Below are 18,006 nucleotides of genomic sequence, written 5' to 3'. Positions count from 1 at the left end.
CAACAAAAGCTTCTGCCACCGTAACTGTGTCAGTTTTTGTCAGGTGCAAAAACGGTTTTGTTGGTCTGCTGCAGAAAACAACCACTCACCCTTCAACACAGCCCCCCCCGCCCCCCGTTGGCATTTGTCACTAACGGGGAAGGAGAGAGCCTGCGAGCACTTTATGGTTTTTCCAATTGGATTTATATCCCTCCCCCCCCCCCCCGCAGAAGGCTCAGCACAGCTTACAACATTTTCCCGAGTCCACAGTCGATCCCGCCGGGGCTCACAATCTAAACATAGGCTGGGGCTGCCCTCCTGGCGGTGACGGGAGGTCACCTGGAGCTAGAGGGCAAACGGACTGAGTCCCCACAAAGGCAACCCGGAGGCAAGCACAAGAAGCGGCAATGGCTGCTTGGGTAAGTCAGGCCCTCAAGGCCCCTCTAGAAGCCCTTCAGCTCATAACCACGACAGGAGGGGAGAGAGCCACTGGTCCCTCTAAGGCGTGTGCGCACGCTCACAAGTTTTCTGATGTCCGCTCCGCTCATTTTAGATCCCACTCGGGTTGAATCAGGAAGGCCCCCCACTCTGAATGTACACGGTGTGCGCACACCATGCCTTGACCCTGCTGCCCACAACAAAGCTCACTCCGCACACAGATGCAAAGAATTCGAGGGGCCACAGGAGAGAGCCAGCCTGTTTGCCTCTCAAACCCGGAAGCAGAGATGTGGTGTCTCCCAACACAAAGGTTCACTGGAACTCGGTGCCTAGGAAGCTCCCTCCACCGAATTGGAGCCGTGGCCCACCGGGCTCAGTCCCGTCTACACCGACTGGCAGGGCTCCTCCAAGGTGGCAGGCCGGCCTCTCTCCCGGCCCTCCCTGGCGATGCCAAGGAGGGGACCTGGCACCTCCGGCCCACAAGCAGCTGCTCTCCCACTGGGCTCTGCCCCCCACCCCCTCCTCCGGGCAATCCCTCGCACCGCTCACATGTAGCCTCCCATTCCAACGCAAACCAGGGCAGACCCTTTCTAGCGCAGCATGTTGCTTGGTTTTGCACTGTTGGGTTTTGTTTTAATTTGGTGAGTTTTATGACAGGTTTTTTTGTTTATATCTTGTCAACAGCCTTGGAAGCGGCTCTGCTCAGAGTGAATTACAGCCTATGGGTGGTTCTGTCTGGCTGCAGCCTACTCCAGTGTGCTCAGAAGGTGCCTTTAGATGACCCGGGACCCGGCTTTGGCAGGCAGGCAGCCGCTCTGTCCAAGAGGGAGCTGATGTGCTCAGCCAGTCTTGCCCTTCGAGGTCCAAGCGCCTCCCTTGGAGATTCGGCACAAACCCTCCGGCCCGTTCCAGCTTCTGAAGTCTGGATGTGCTGACTTCAAGTGAGGTGCTCTTCTGGCTTGGCCCCCCCCCCCACTCTTCCGACTCCATCTACAGCCCACCATGCCCTGGCTCCTGAACAGCCCCTGCCCCCCAGCAAGGCCCCTCACGACCCAGCACCCCCTGGCCAAGAGAGGGCTGGAGAGTGCCCGGCCCTCTTTGCCGGGTTACCGCTGCAGCCACTCGGAAGCAGAGGAGGATGCAAGAGTGCTGCAGCAGACACACTGAACAGGAAGCATTTCTATTTGCGCAGGCTGCTTCATCCAAACCCCCAAGTTCCACAATGAGGGAAGCCTCACTGCACCCCAGGCAGAATTCATTCGTGCTTTTTGGCATGACCACCCCATTCAATTGACAGACCAAGGCCTCTGCCAGCCCGTCACCACAGCGGACTCAGGACGGTCTCCCCCTCCACAGGCTGAGCTCGGTTCGGGCACAACAGCAGAGGTGGGCGGCTGGCCACTCTGGGGCGCCAACTGGAGGCAGAGGCTGGGGCCTGGGGCTGACTCACTCCAGCTGTAAGCTCGGAAGCTGCCCTTGCCAGGAGGTGGAGAAACCGCAGGGGCACCCGCCGTCCCTCCAGCGGAGGAGGAGGAGGAGAGCAGTGCCAGCCCCCCCCCCCCAATGGGGAAGCCCGGCTGCTCTGCAGCTGCCCTCCGAGCCTTACCTCGCAGGGGCCCTGGAGGAAGCTGCTCTCGGTACATGGCTGCACAGAGGGAAGTGGCACTCCGCACTGCTACCTGCTTGTGATTCTCTTGCAGAAATATACGAAGACTAATTGCAGTGAGCCCAGCTGCCTTTAAAACAGCCCCCCCTCCCCCCTAGGCTGCTGATTGGCTGGGCCTGCAGATGCGGGGCTCGTCTCTGTCTAAGTGCTGGTTTGGCTGCTGTCGGAATTATTTTTGTACATATAAGGAAGTCGGTTGTTGATATGATCTGAAGGGGCTTCCTGTTTTGTATGTATACGAATAACGATGATGCTACTTTAAGCCCAACTGCAGAGCTCAGCGGAGGCCAGACCGGCTCGCCGCCCATCCCTGCCGCCCTTCCACAGGACAGAGGAGTTCAGCCGGTGCTTGGATGCAAGAGAGCAGGTGGTTAAGAAGCGCAGGGTGGAAAAAAGGGGAAGCAGTGGAGCAAGCTCTCAACAGGCCAGGGTAGCAAAGTGGATTTTACAGTTAGGTTAAGTAATGCAAATGAGCGAGCCATCCCAACACCCCCCCCCCATGGATTCTGTGCTTCTGCCGTCAAGAGCCAGCAGGGCAGGGGGCAGGAAAGGCTTCCTCCTCCTCCTCCTCCTCCTCCAGCCTCTCCACAGCCCGCCCAAGAGGAGGCGCGGGTACCTTGAGGACTAGCAACCAGGAGTGCTCCGCTTGGCATGTCACGGAATAGCCTCCGGCAACCCCTCAGGCACTCCTCCTCAGCCCCCCACCCACACATGGGGATGATAATACAGGAATGCAAGGGTGACAGCCAGGCAAATTTCTGGCACGCTCCAAAAGTGCTCTTGGAAGCCAAGGCGTTCCAGTACCAACCTCATCATGAAATTTCTTAGTAGCACTGACGGTTCTCACACTCATAAGCTTCCTATAAATGCAGACATCCCAAAGCTGCTCATCAGGGGATGTGTCGTGTGAGAGTGTCAGTCAGGATACTGTAGCTCCTTGGCCTTCCTGGCTGTGTGTGTTTGTGTGTGTATGGGTTGTCTGTCACCTTCCAGGCAAGGCAACCCAGCTCAACCCCACCCCTTTCCATCCCGCCAATCCTCGCTCAGCATCCTGAAATGATCCAAGGGAGCAGCCCCATTCTTGGCCGGTGGGGGCAGAATCCAAAGGGCACCCAGCCTTGCCTCTGTGAAAAAGTCCAAGAGTGGGGAATTAACACACATCCTGGGAGGCCCCGATGCTGCCACCTGCTCCAAACCTTTTGCACAAGCCGTCTCTGTGGACACAAAGCAGACACCGACCACAGGCACAGAAACCCACGGGGAGTGCCTCCGCCTCCTTGCTCACCCTGCCTCAATCTTACAGTCCCTTTTAAAACAAATTGAAATGAACAAAGCCCCTGCGGGATGCTTGGAACAGAGCTATAGAACTGCAATCCATTAACAAGTGAGATGCTTCCTCTTACGCACTGAATAAGCATGATTATGGGTAATCTTCAGCGATGACTTGCACTGCACACAGAGACCTCTCCCCAGGGCTTCAGCAGCTGCTCCACAGAGGAGCCTGGATGCTTGCTTCAGATCCCAGTTCTGTTCAGACTGGGGGCTGTCTTCACATGAACTGTTGTTGGTGAGCGTCTTGTTTCTTTTCAGATTCTGAGCTTTTTTGGGACCGAGGCTCACACTCTCTAGCATCCTTTTGCTCTGTAAACCGCTTTGGGAACGTCAACCAATACCAAGACAGAAGACAAGCAACAGTTGGTCACCTATTAATCATGCGAGCCTTCCCTCATTAAGAGGGGGGAAATTCCAGTTTCCCAGGAGATTCTTTGCCAAGGCCCTCTGTCCTGCTACGGGGTTTATTCTTGTCTGCAGTTGGATAACACCAAGGAGCTGAAGAGAACCTGAACCCAAACTCAAAAACAAGGTTTAGAGAACTGGAACTGAACCCAAACTTCTGATCTCTTGCTTGCCTTAGGCCTGAACTGAGCCTCTAAACACAGGAAGCAGAAACTGGTTCAAAGAAAGTGATGCAATAACCAGGCACTCAATTTTCAATTGTATGATTCATGTCTTGCTTTCTGTTTAGTTTATTTTGTTCGTAAATCCCTTTAAAATCAGGGAGTAAAATAGTTCAGTTCAGAGGGTCAAATCCCCCCGCCCGCCATCAACTAGAACATGAGCCCAAATTAATTCATTCACTTCAGCGATCAAGTATGATTGGCAGAATTCTGGCAGATGTAGCATTACTGTGCACCAGCATGTTTAAAAAATACTTTCCTTCTCATTCCTTTTTACTTTCAACTGTTGGCTAATGTTCTATTTCTGTGCCTTTTTAGCCTGTTCTTCTCTTTTATTTGTGGTTTTTTTAAAAACTTGAAAAATTCAACAATAAGAATACTAACTTTATCTCATTGTTGAATGTTTTAATTTAAAAAAAAATTAAATTGTTTGGGTCACTGTAGAGCAGTGGCGAAGAATTACTACCTTTTTGTAATCTGCTGAAATAGAGAACATCTTAAGAGCATAAGAACAGCACTGCTGAATCAGGCCCAAGGCCAGCATCCTGTTTCACACAGTGGCCCACCAGATGCCTCTGGGAAGTCCATAGGCCAGAGGTGAGGGCAGGCCCCCTCTATTGCTGTTGCTCCCCTGCCACTGGGGTTCAGAGACACCCTGCCTCTGAGGCTGGAGGTGGCCTGCAGACGCCAGACTAGTAGCCATTGACAGACCTGTCCTTCATGAATTGGTCTAAGCCCCTTTCAAAGCCATCCAAGCCAGTGGCCAGAATTACATGCATTAAATTATGCACAGTGTGGAAAAGTACTTCCTTTCATTGGTCCTAAAATTCCCAGCCTTCAGTTTCATGGGATGACCCCTGGTTCTGGTGTTGAGAGGGGGAGAAAAATTTCTCTCTCCACGCTCTCTCCTCCCTCTCTTACGGTGCAAAACTAAGAGGTTAGTAATAATAATAATTAAAAAACAACCATGGGATGCCCTGTGATTCCCAGCATGTTCACATGGTCACACCTGCATAGGCACAGAAAGGAAGTGTGCTGTGCACTGTCTCCTCAGTCTGTCTGCACTGAGATCAGGGGAGCAGCCATAACTCAAGAGAGAGAGGAGAGCACACGCTTGGCCTTCATGGAGCACAAGGCTTAACTTCAGGCTCCCCTAAACAGAAGAATCCCAGGTAGCAGGGCTGAGAAGGACCTCTACCCAAGATCTTGGAGAGAGGAGGCTAGTTGGGAGAGACCTCACTGGGCTAGCTAGACTAATTCTTGGCATACAGAAAGCTGCAGGTTCAATCCCTGGTGCCTCCGATCAAAAGGATCATGACTAGCAAAGACTCTAGAGAAATATTGTTATTAGAGAGCAAATGGCACTGGACTAGATGGGCCAGTACTATAGTCTGACCCAATGCAAGGCAACTTAGTACAAACAGTTCCAACAATACCGAGTTCAGAAAATACTTCAATATATGAAGAGGTGGGATTTAAAGAAGAGGGACTAATGTCCTTCCCAGTCACTAAAGTGATGAGCTGCTTCAGGCAAACGTTTCAGAGCTGCTTTCAAACATTAATTACATGTCACTGTTGTTACCATTTCACTAAGGCTGCAGATCAGGCACAGCCAGGCAAAGTCTCCCAGGCAGAGTGGAAGACCTGAATGCCTGACCCGAGTAGTTACTATATCACAGAGAACATTTTCCCACTGCAAGAGGCCTCGGAATTCTTGCCACAAAACCCAGGCACAAAGCCTCTGCCTTGATGTTTGCAGTCATGCAAATGGGGGGGGGGGGCTAGAGTACAGGTCCTCTCCAAACCCTCAAGCCTCTGCCCACTTCACCTCTAGGTTTGCGTGCCCTCCACAATTCTGTGTAAGTGCAGCTAACAAGCACAGTGGTAATGGCTATTCAGTCTCCCCAATCAAAGAGTACTCCTTTTAAAAAAAGAAAGAAAAAGAAACAGCAAGTTTCTAGTCTATACAGCAGGAATAGGCTTGAACCAGTGCATACAATGCATCATTCCAGTAACTCTGGCACAGAACTGAATTCTATCCTGGTTTCTAAAGGTCAAGGGACACAACATTCTTCCTTCATGAACTAGTGACCCTAGAAAACCAAAGAGGTGGACAGAGCAGCATCAACACTCCCCACCGAGCCTTTTGTTTCCCCCACATAGAAACTGTACCAAACGCCTGCTCCCTGCTCCTTTTACCTTGTGCCAGTCTGAGAGTGTAATAAAGACAGATAGAGACTGTGCCAGGGGAAGGAACAGAGGCTGGTCCTGCAGAGGGTCTGGCTCAGCGGCTCCCTTAGCTCCCTCCCGCCTCGCCCAAGGCCAGAAACCATCGCGACAGGACTGGGCCAAGCACAGAGATCCATATGCATGCTGGAGGGGGCTTCTGCTGCCTTGCCAGAGTTGGCACAACAGCACTGAGAGCTGCATGAATGGGGCCTTGGCACTCACATTTTGAAGTTCTGAAAGTGCTAGGATTTTGCTGAAACCTCTGGGTGATCCATGTTGTCAGTATCTGGCCACCTGGCAGGGAAGTGCACGGTTTCCAACCGAGTTGCAGAAACCAGAGACGGCTGGGACACAGTTCTTCTTTATCAGGCTTGGCTGCAAGCTGTCGACACGGAAGTTGATAAACGTTGCTTTCCAGCAGTGAATAGGAAGCTGGTGACGCAATTTATAGCACAAGCCGAGAGCTGCCAGCTGGCAGGAATTCAAGGCTTATCACCTCCTCCTAATAGTCTCTAGCTGTGTTCTCCATCTTGTAATTCTCCTCTGTTGTGGAGTCAGTGGAGGTTGCTTGCATAGCTCCTCTTCTGATTGGTCCGTCACAGTTTCTGCTGTCTCAGGTTGTTGTGCCTGCTCTGAATCATCTGCCTCAGCTGTTTCTTGGAAACTGACAGCCGGGCTCTGCCCCTCAGACCCCCCGGCATCGGCTGGAATGTTGACAGCTTCCCCTTCCTCCTCGCTGTCTGAGATTGAGGGCGTGACACATGTGCACTCTCTTCTGCCATTGCAGTGAGTACCCTGGACTTTCCACTTACTTTTTATTTTATTTTATTTTATTTTATTTTATATATATATATATATATATATATATATATATATATATATATATATATATTCCACCCAAAACATGTGTCTGGGTAGTTTACAATAAAATAGTACCAATTAAAAACAAAATTAAAACATTAACACATTAAAATAATTTAAAATTTGGCACAATGTTCAAAACTGTAAAGGTAAAGTGTGCCATCAAGTCGATTTTGACTCCTGGCGCCCACAGAGCCCTGTGGTTTTCTTTTGGTAGAAAACAGGAGGGGTCTACCATTGCCTCCTCCTGCGCAGTATGAGCTGATGCCTTTCAGCATCTTCCTCTATTGCTGCTGCCCGATATAGTCCCAGCGGGGATTCGAATCAGCAACCTTCTGCTTGTTCATCAAGCGTTTCCCCGCTGCACCATTGTAGGTCTAATTAAAAGCCTGGGTGAACAAATGCGTCTTAGCTGCCTTTTAAAAACCTGTCAGAGATGGAGAGACTCTTTTGTCTCAGCAGGGAGCACATTCCAAAACCTCAGAGCAGCCACCAGACAGGCCAGTGGCAACTGCAGACGAACCTCTCCCGTTAATCTCAATGGATGGTGGGACTCATGGTGAAGATGACGTTCTCTCAATTACCCAGGGCCTAAGCCATTTAGGGTTAGGTTTAGAGATGACCCAGAGACCAACCTGACCACTGCATTCTGTACCTACTGAAGTTTCTGAACTATGTACAAAGGCAGCCCTACATAGAGTGCATTGCAGTAGTCATATCTGGAGGTGATCCGCAGATGTACCACCATTCTGTGGCCATTCATCTTAAGAAACGGACAGAGCTGGCGTATCAGCCGAAGCTGATAGAAAGCACCTCTGGCCACCACCTCAGCCTGGGACACCAGGGAGAGGTTTGGATCCAGAAGTTCCCACAGACTGTGTAGCTGGTCTTTCTGGGGGAGTGTGACCCTATCCAGAACCGGCAGTTCGAAACAGTCTCCCGAGTTCCCAACCACCACCCAATAAGCACCTCCGTCTTATTGCAGCAGTATCTGCAAAAAACACAGAAAGGAGCAGGCCAAGTCCCAGTTCCGGCTATGCGGCCTATTTCCATCTTGGGGAGGGGGCCACAGCAGCTCAGGGGCAGAGCCTCGGCTTTGCACACAGAAGGTCCCAGGTCCAGGCCCTGGCAGCATCTCCAGGTAGGATGCCTCCTTGTCTTAAGGAGGCCATTATTAGACCACTTCTGAAGAAGCCTACCCTGGATCCCTCGGACTTGAACAACTACAGGCCTGTCTCCAACCTTCCGTGGCTGGGCAAGGTAATTGAGAGGGTGGTGGCCTCCCAGCTCCAGACAGTCTTGGATGAAACTGATTACCTTGACCCATTTCAAACTGGCTTTCGGGTGGGCTATGGGGTGGAGACTGCCTTGGTCGGCCTGATGGACGATCTCCAATTGGGAATGGACAGAGGAAGTGTGACTCTGTTGGTCCTTCTGGACCTCTCGGCGGCTTTCGATATTATCGACCATAGTATCCTTCTGGAGTGTCCGAGGGGGTTGGGAGTTGGAGGCACTGCTTTGCAGTGGTTCCGCTCCTACCTCTCGGGCAGGTTCCAGATGGTGTCCCTTGGAGACCGCTCTTCTTCAAAATCTGAACTCTTGTATGGTGTGCCCCAGGGCTCCATATTGTCTCCAACGTTGTTTAACATCTACATGAAACCGCTGGGAGAGATCATCAGGAGATTTGGTGCAGGGTGCTATCAGTATGCTAACACCCAAATCTATTTCTCCATGTCGCTTTTAAATTTTTTATTGATTTTTACAAAATCTTAACAATCTCGTTACATCCAATTAAACAAATGCTGACTTCCTGCTCATCAATCCGTGTGAATCACTAACTATACAATTCAACCATTGCTATAGTAATTCAAAACATATATCCTATACCTTACAAACTCGATTTTACTCTACTCAACCTGCTAATATTACTAAATTTCAAACCCTGTTGAAAAATCAATATTAGAAAAATAGTTCTTTAGGTATAATAAGAATGGTTTCCAATCTTCTTTAAAACATTCCAAGTTTTGATCTCTTATCTCTCTGTAAGTTTTGCCATCTCAGCATATTCCAAATTTTTTATTAACCAATCTTCTTTTGAGGGCAATTCATTATCCTTCCATTTCTGCGCATATACTATTCTGGCCACCGTGGTTGCATACATAAAGAATGTTAAATTTTTTGTGGAAAACTCTCCTTGCGTTATTCCCAGCAGGAAGGATTCTGGTCTCTTAGGAAATGTCATTTAAAAAAATTTCTTTAACTCATTATATATCATGTCCCAAAAGGCCTTTGGCTTCCTACAGGAGCACCACATATGGAAAAATGTTCCTTCACAGTGTCCACATTTCCAACATTTGTTTGAAACATTTTTATACATTAGTGCTAATTTTTTAGGTGTCAAATACCACCTGTACATCCTTATAATGATTTTCTTTTAAAGTATAGCATGCAGTGAACTTTAAATCCATTTTCCATAATTTTTCCCAAGCTGCCATATCTATATTATGACCCACATTTTGAGCCCATTTTATCATAGTCATTTTAACCACTTCATCTCTTGTCTCTTCCAAAAGCAACAGCCTATACATCTTAGACACTAATTTTTCATCATTTTCACACAGCTCCTTCTCAAATCTCAACATTTGATCCTCAAATCCAACTTTAAGATCCTTCTTATAAACTTCATTTAACTGATGATACTGAAACCAATTACTAACCAAATTTTGTACTTCAATTAGGTTTTTTAATTTACAGCCCTTTTCTTGGAAACATAATAAATCCCTATAGGTACCCCATTCCGGTTGCATATTTATCTCTTTACGTGCTAAAGCTTCAATCGGGGATACCCATAACGGAGTTTTAGGTTCCAACCATTTTTTATATTTTACCCACACTCTCATTAGACCTCTTCTTACATAGTGATTAAGGAATCTTTATGTACTTTACTTTTATCATACCACAAATATGAATGCCATCCAAACCTTCTATCAAATCCTTCCAGATCAAATATTCTAGGATTTCTTAATGTTATCCATTCTTTTAACCACGTCAAACAAACAGCATCAAAATACAACCTTAAGTCTGGCAGGGTAAGACCATCTCTTTCTTTAGCATCTATTAAATTTTTAAAATTAATTCTTGGTCTTTTCCCTTGCCAAACAAATTTGGTTATGTCCTTTTGCCATTGCTTAAAACAAGTTAAAATATTAATTATAGGACTAGCCTGGAAAAGAAACAGCATTTTAGGCAAAACATTCATTTTCACAACTGAAATTCTTCCCATTAAAGATAAGTTCATTCTAGACCAGATTTGCAAGTCAGTTTTTACTGTATTCCATATTTTAATATAATTATTTAAAAACAAAGCGTTTTTGTTTGTCAACCAGACGCCCAAGTATTTAATTTTCTTCTCCACTTTCAGTTCACTTATTTCAAAAAATCTATCCTTAGATTTCTGATCCATATTTTTTGTCAACACCTTCGTTTTAGTCTTATTTATATAAAACCCAGCCAGTTGGCCAAATTGTTGTATTTCTTCCAAGAGTCTTCCGATCTTCTCTAACCCCTGCTAACTGGGCAAAGAGGCACCTTTTAACGTGGTGATTCTCTTTATTTAGCAGGGGGAGAGTAATTGGCCCTATCCACCCCCAGCACAGTACTTCCAGTGACTGTTCCTAGTGTGTGTCTTATGTTTCTTTTTAGAATGTGAGCCCTTTAGAGTCAGGGAGCCATCTTATTTGTTTGTTATTTCTCTTTGTAAACCGCCCTGAGCCATTTTTGGAAGGGCGGTATAGAAATTGAATTAATAATAATAATAATAATAATAATAATAATAATAATAATAATAAGTGCAGTTCCAAGTAATTATAGACCAATAACCTGCCTGCTAACCATGTTTAAATTATTAACTGGAATAATAGCAGATGAAGTCATGCAACACTTATTAACTAACAAACAGCTTCCAGTTGAACAGAAAGGAAATTGCCCAAATACCAGAGGCACAAAAGACCAGCTGCTGATTGACAAAATGATTTTAGAAAATTGAAAGAGAAGAAAAACCAATCTAAGTGTTGCATGGATTGACTACAAGAAAGCCTTCGATTCATTGCCTCACACATGGATACTAAAATGTTTAGAAACAACTGGTGTCAGCAAAAACATTAAGATATTTATTAAAAAAGCAATGAGCATGTGGAGTACACAGTTAACAATCAATGGCGAGACACTTGGACAGGTTAGCATTAGAAGAGGCATTTTCCGAGGGGACTCACTATCCCTTCTGTTGTTTGTAATCGCCATGACCCCACTTTCACAAATACTAAACAAAACAGGCCTTGGATACCAAACATCTAAAACATCAATTCAAATCAACCATCTGCTGTACATGGACGATCTGAAGTTGTATGGAAAGTCCCAGTCAGAAATTGAATCACTGCTAAGCACTGTCCGTATATTCAGTAGCGATATAGCAATGGAGTTTGGACTAGACAAGTGTGCTACATTAATAATGAACAGAGGGAAAATAACAAAAACAGAAGGAATAGAACTGCCCAATGGAAGCAAGATCAAGAACCTGGAAGAGAAACAACCTTACAAATACTTGGGCATTCTCCAGGCTGATTAACAACGCACATGCTGAAGTTAAAAGAAAAATTGGAAGTGAATACATCAGGAGAGTCAGAAAAATCCTCAAGTCCAAACTCAATGGCGGGAACACCATACAAGCCATAAACACCTGGGCTATACCTGTTATCAGATACACTGCAGGAATAATAGACTGGACCCAGGCTGAGCTAGAGACGCTGGATTGTAAGACCAGGAAAATCATGACCATCAATCATGCTCTGCACCCCCGCAGTGATGTCGATAGGATATACCTCCCTCGCAGCTCAGGTGGAAGAGGAATGCTGCAAGTCCATCAAACAGTAGAGGAGCAGAAAAGAAGCCTTGAAGAATATATCAAGGACAGTGAAGAAGATGCACTTCAAATGGTCAATAACGCGAAACTATTCAACACCAATGAAAGAAAGCAGGCCTACAAGAAAGAACAAGTCAAGAACCGAGCAGAAAAATGGAAAAATAAGCCCCTGCATGGTCAATATTTACACAATATAAGTGGGAAATCAGACATCACCAAGACCTGGCAATGGCTTAAGAATGGCAACTTGAAGAAAGAAACAGAGGGTTTAATACTGGCTGCACAAGAACAGGCACTAAGAACTAATGCAATAAGAGCAAAAGTAGAAAAGTCAACAACAAACAGCAAGTGCCGCCTTTGTAAAGAAGCAGATGAAACCGTGGACCACCTAATCAGTTGTTGTAAAAAGATCGCACAGACTGACTACAAACAAAGGCATGACAAGGTAGCAGGGATGATACACTGGAACATCTGCAAAAAACACAAGCTACCTGTAGCCAAAAATTGGTGGGACCATAAAATTGAAAAAGTTGAAGAAAATGAAGATGCAAAAATATTATGGGACTTCCGACTACAAACAGACAAAGATCTGCCACACAATACACCAGATATAACTGTAGTCGAGAAGAAAGAAAAACAAGTGAAAATAATTGACATAGCAATACCAGGGGATAGCAGAAGAAAAAGAAATAGAAAAAATCACCAAATACAAAGATCTACAAATTGAAATTGAAAGGCTGTGGCAGAAGAAGACCAAAATAATCCCAGTGGTAATTGGCGCCCTGGGTGCAGTCCCAAAAGACCTTGAAGAGCACCTCAACACCATAGGGGCCACAGAAATCACCATCAGCCAATTACAAAAAGCAGCTTTACTGGGAACAGCCTATATTCTGCGACGATATCTATAACAACTGACAATAAAATTCAGCCATCCCAGGTCCTTGGGAAGGACTCAATGTCTGGATAAAACAAACCAGTCAATAACACCTGTCTGACTGTGTAAACAAGAAATGGATTTTCTAGGAAAAAACACTACATCATCCGCAAAGGTTCTTAGTTTATACTCCTGTTTCCCAATTTCTGGGCTTTGTATTTGATCATCTGCTCTAATATTTCTACAAAGCACTTCCAGTACTAATATAAAAAGTAATGGGGAAAGTGGACATCCTTGTCTAGTTCCTTTTTGTATTTTACAATTGTCTGATAGTTCCCCACTTATAATAATTTTAGCATATTGCTCCGAATAGATTATCTTGATAGCCCTAATGAAATTGTTACCAACTCCCATTACATCTAATAGCATCCACATAAACTGCCAGGAGACATTATCAAAAGCTTTCTCTGTGTCCAGAAAAATCATAGCTATCTGTTTATCATTGTGTTTTTCGTAATACTCCAATACATTCAAAACTGTTCTCACATTATCTCTTAATTGCCCTTTTGGCAAAAAACCTGCTTGATCTTCATGAATAAAAAGTCTTAATATAACCTTCATTCTCCTTGCCAAAATGGCAGCAAAAAGTTTGTAGTCATTGTTTAAGAGTGAGATTGGCCTGTAGTTCTTGACTTGCGTTAAATCTTGATCCGGTTTTGGAATTACTGCGATATTGGCATACCTCCAAGACTCCGGCATAATCCCTCTTTGCAAAATATCATTCATCATCCATTGCAAAGGCTGTAATATTTGATCTTTAAATGATTTGTAGTACGAAGCTGGTAGCCCGTCGGGCCCTGGCGCATTATTAACCTTGCTTTGATTTATTACTTCTGTTATTTCCATTATTGATATTGGTGCATTCATAATTTCTATATGTTCCTTAGAAAGTTTTGGAATATTTTGTGTCTTGAGAAATTTGTCAATTTTTATATCTTCTACTTTTTTTCCTTTATATAATTCAGAATAGTATCTAAAGAATTCCCTTTTTATTTCCCTTTGATCATAGGAAAGCCCATTTTTTGTTAGTATCTTGGATATATACTTATTCTTTCTCTCAGTTCTAATTTTCCAAGCCAACAACTTGCCTGGTTTGTTTGCAAATTCAAATGACTTTTGCTTCGCATATTTTAAGTTCTGTTCAACTTCATTTAATACTAACATAGAGAGCTGTTGCTGAAGCATTTTAATGACTTGAGTAATCTTTGGCCCATAAAAGTTCTCTTTCTTTTTTAGAAATCTCCATTACTAATGCCTCTTTTTTCAGTCCCCTTTGTTTTTTAAAGTATGCATTTTGTTGGAAAACCCCTCTCATGACCGCTTTTCCTGCATCCCAAACTATTTTGTTATCCATTCCTTGGTTTAAATTCAGTTCAAAATAGTCCTTTAACTTCCTTTTGGCTTTCTCCACAACATCCGGTTTTTTCAGCAAGTGTTCATTCAGTCTCCAGCGAAAGGAAACCGTTCCCTGCTTTTTCCATGTAAAGCAAATTGCATTATGATCTGAGAAGGTTCTGGGCAAGATATCCATTCTTTTTATACATGGCGTAATAGATTTGGATGTCCAGACCATATCTATCCTTGAATGAGATTTATATCTTTCAGAGAAATACGGTAAGTATATTCCTTTGCATTTGAGTTTTTGATTCTCCACAAGTCATAAAGATCCATATATTCTGCTAAATCAAAAAAAGCTTTAGGTAGCTTTGCCTTGTAGGTTCCTTTCAGACATATCAGATTTTCTATCCAACGATGTAGAGACAACTCCATTAAAATCTCCCAGTAAAACCAAATTAGCATTCGATAACTCAGCCATCTTCTGTTCTAGATAATTATAGAATTCTACTTTTTTTTCATTGGGTGCATAAATTCCAATTATCACCGTTTTGATTCCGGAAACTAAAATTTCCAAAGCTAGCATCCTGCCTTCTTCATCTTTAAAAATCAACTTGGGTTCAAGTTGTTGTTTCACATAAAACACTACCCCTCTTTTTTTTTTTCTTATCAGAGGAAACAAATTCTTGTCCCAAGGCCTTATTAACCAAATATTTTCTATCTTGTTTTCTAATATGTGTCTCTTGAAAGCATACAATGTCCAAACTTTGTTTTTTAAGAAAATGAAAAACTTTAACCCTTTTGGTTTTGCTATTTAACCCATTAACGTTCCATGAAGCTATTTTGTAATCCATCTTGGCTAGTTAGAATTATGTGTTGAAGGCACTGAGTGCTCAGAGGTTAAAAGTTTTTTTTGTATTTCTGCCAAAATTCTTGCGCTTTGGGGAGTTCTGTAAATCTGTTCCTCTTTCCCTTGTAGAAAAAGGAGACCCCTTCAGGCAGTTCCCATCTAAAACGTATTCCATTGGCATTCAAAGCATCTGTCAAAAATTTGTAATCCTTACGTTTCCTTAAAATCCTGGATGGTATTTCTTTCAGAACTTTTACCTGTTGGGCTTCAATAGTAAGGGCTTTGGCAAAATGTGCTTGGAGTATCTGCTCTGTAATTGATTTAGAATTGAATTGAACCATGCAATCCCTAGCTAATTTATTTTTTGTGGCAAATTCAGAATTCAGGTGAAAAGCTGCATCAATCTGCGGATCCATCTCTTCACTTGAAATTCCCAAGAGTGATGCAAATTCCTCCCTAAGCACTTTTTAAATGTCTTGACCAGTTTTTTCTGGGATTCCTCTAAACCTCAAGAAACGCTCTTTTTGCCTCAATTCCAACAAAGCCATTTGATCTAATAATTTTTCCCTGTCATCTCTTAGTGATCCTACGTCTTGCTCCAAACTTTCCACCCTTGTTTTAAATTCTTTGTTATCTTGCGCCAATTTTTTCACTGTCTCCTCAATGTTTGATGTTCTCTTATTAAGTGTTTGTATGTCTTGACTTACATGTTGGAGGGTGCCTGTATTAGCTTCTAGTAACTGTTTCATAGCAACTAGTGTCTCATTTAACTCTGAAGACATTTTCCCTTCACCCAGGCCTGGGTTTGGAACAGAAAATCTCCTAGCTTGTGATTGGGTCTGTGTTTGGCTCTGTTGCTTTACCTTTTGCATTATTTACAACTCCTCCAGCAACACTGCTCTTACAGCAGGATTCAGCCTCCTTGCTCTGCAACAAAGTACAGGCCTGCAATTATTTTCCAAATAAACTCAGCTCCAGACCGCAACTCTTGTATCTTATCACTGCCAGTTTAATTTTTCTCACGGTTCAATAATCCGCCTTCTTCCTCTAATTGGTGGACTTCATGATAGACATATTCAACAGCAAACAGCAAATCACTTATCCCTTAAGTTAAACTCTCTCAAAAGGTATTAAAAGAGAATAATAATAGTTCCCACTGCTTTGCTTTTTTTTCCAGTTTTAAAGCTTTTAGTCATCAGTTCAGATTTTCAGTTCCAGCATTTAGTAAAACAGATTGAATTTCCATCCTTGATTTATAATTAGCAAACTTACGACATCTTCACAACAAGGGCTTGGGCTCTGTCCAATCTTTACAGCAAAAGCAGGTAGAATTCCAGCAATTTATCACTAATCACGCTGAGAGGTGAGCTTCTTGAACTTTAAGCATGAATTATAATCCAAACCGAAAGAAGTTAGATGCCAGACCGGCTTCAGTCCATTGGATTTCCGATGGAGGAGTGTAGCTTGATGAATCCCAACCCCCACCGCTTGACTTAAATCAAAGCTGTACTTTCCAGCACAGCCCTGAGATAAGGAGCAGGCTCCGGGGGGATACAGTGGTCAATCTTGATCCAAACCCTTAAATCCAGGGTGGTGAGGGGGGGTTATGAAGGCTCAAAACCCCCATAAAATACTCCTCCTCGGTCTCCCCTGTCGAGAAGCATGCAGCCTCGTTAGCAGTCCAACCGGAAGTCCAAATTTATTTCTCCATGTCAGCATCATCAAGAGAGGGCATAACCTCCCTAAATGCCTGCCTGGAGTTGGTGATGGGCTGGATGAGGGATAACAAACTGAGACTGAATCCGGCTAAAACGGAAGTACTCATTGTGCGGGGCTGGAATTCGAGAGATGATTTTGATCTGCCTGTTCTAGATGGGTTCACACTTCCCCAGAAGGAACAGGTATGCAGTCTAGGGGTGCTTCTGGATCCGAGCCACTCCCTGGTGTCCCAGGTTGAGGCGATGGCCAGAAGTGCCATCCGTTTGTTGGTCCTAGACCTCCATCAGCTTCCGTTTGTTGGTCCTAGACCTCCTGGCAATCAATTTCATGGAGTGACCCCTGGTTCTCGTGTTGTGTGAGAGGGAAAAGAATCTCTCTCTCTCTCCACTTTCTCCACACCATGCATGATTTTATAGACCTCTATCATATCTCCCCACTGTTGTCTTTTTTCTAAACTAAAAAGCCCCAGGTGTTGTAGTCTTGCCTCATAAGAAAGGTGCTCTAGGCCCCTGATCATCTTGGTTGCCCTCTTCTGTACCTTCTCCAGTTCAACAATGTCCTTTTTAAGATGTGGTGACCAGAATTGTACGCAGTACTCCAAGTGTGGTCGCACCACAGTTTTGTAAAAGGGCATTATAGTTAGCCGTTTTATTTTCAATCCCCTTTCTAATGATCCCTAGCATGGAATTTGCCTTTTTCACAGCTGCCACACATTGAGTCGACACTTTCAACGAGCTGTCAACCACAACCCCAAGATCCCTCTCCGGGTCCGTCACCGACAGCTCGGATCCCATCAGCATATACTTGAAGTTGGGTTTTTTTGTCCCAATGTGCATCACTTTACACTTGTCAGCATTGAAGCTCATTTGCCGCTTTGTCACCCACTCACCCAGTTTGGAGAGATCCGTTTGGAGCTCCTCACAATTCGTTTTGGATTTCACTACCCGGAAGAGTTTAGTATCATCTGCAAATTTGGCCACATCGCTGCTTACCCCTGCTTCTAGATCATTGATGAATAAATTAAAAAGCACCGGACCCAGTACAGATCCCTGGGGGACCCCACTTCTTACTTCCCTCCATTGTGAAAACTCTCCATTTATACCTACCCTCTGTTTCCTT

The 18,006-nt window shown here is 44.5% G+C and overlaps 1 protein-coding gene across 2 annotated transcripts in view; it reads right to left on the bottom strand.

Annotated features, from left to right (window-relative positions):
• The window catches only part of ASXL2 (ASXL transcriptional regulator 2), a 51,293-nt gene that overhangs the window by 21,623 nt on the left and 11,664 nt on the right, over positions 1–18,006 (bottom strand). Inside the window, exon 1 of one of the 2 annotated variants that reach the window (XM_053250235.1) lies at positions 2,024–2,101. The exons of the other annotated variant lie outside the window; for it this stretch is intronic. Coding sequence (XP_053106210.1) covers positions 2,024–2,060 — 37 coding nt within the window. The 5' untranslated portion in view covers positions 2,061–2,101. Of the gene's footprint in view, positions 1–2,023; positions 2,102–18,006 lie in introns of those variants that run through there. 2 annotated transcript variants of the gene reach the window in all.

This window comes from Hemicordylus capensis, chromosome 1, assembly GCF_027244095.1.
Source record: "Hemicordylus capensis ecotype Gifberg chromosome 1, rHemCap1.1.pri, whole genome shotgun sequence".
Lineage (NCBI taxonomy): Eukaryota > Metazoa > Chordata > Lepidosauria > Squamata > Cordylidae > Hemicordylus > Hemicordylus capensis.
The sequence above is the reverse complement of the archived record's forward strand: the minus strand, read 5'-3'. Positions and strand labels throughout refer to the sequence as shown.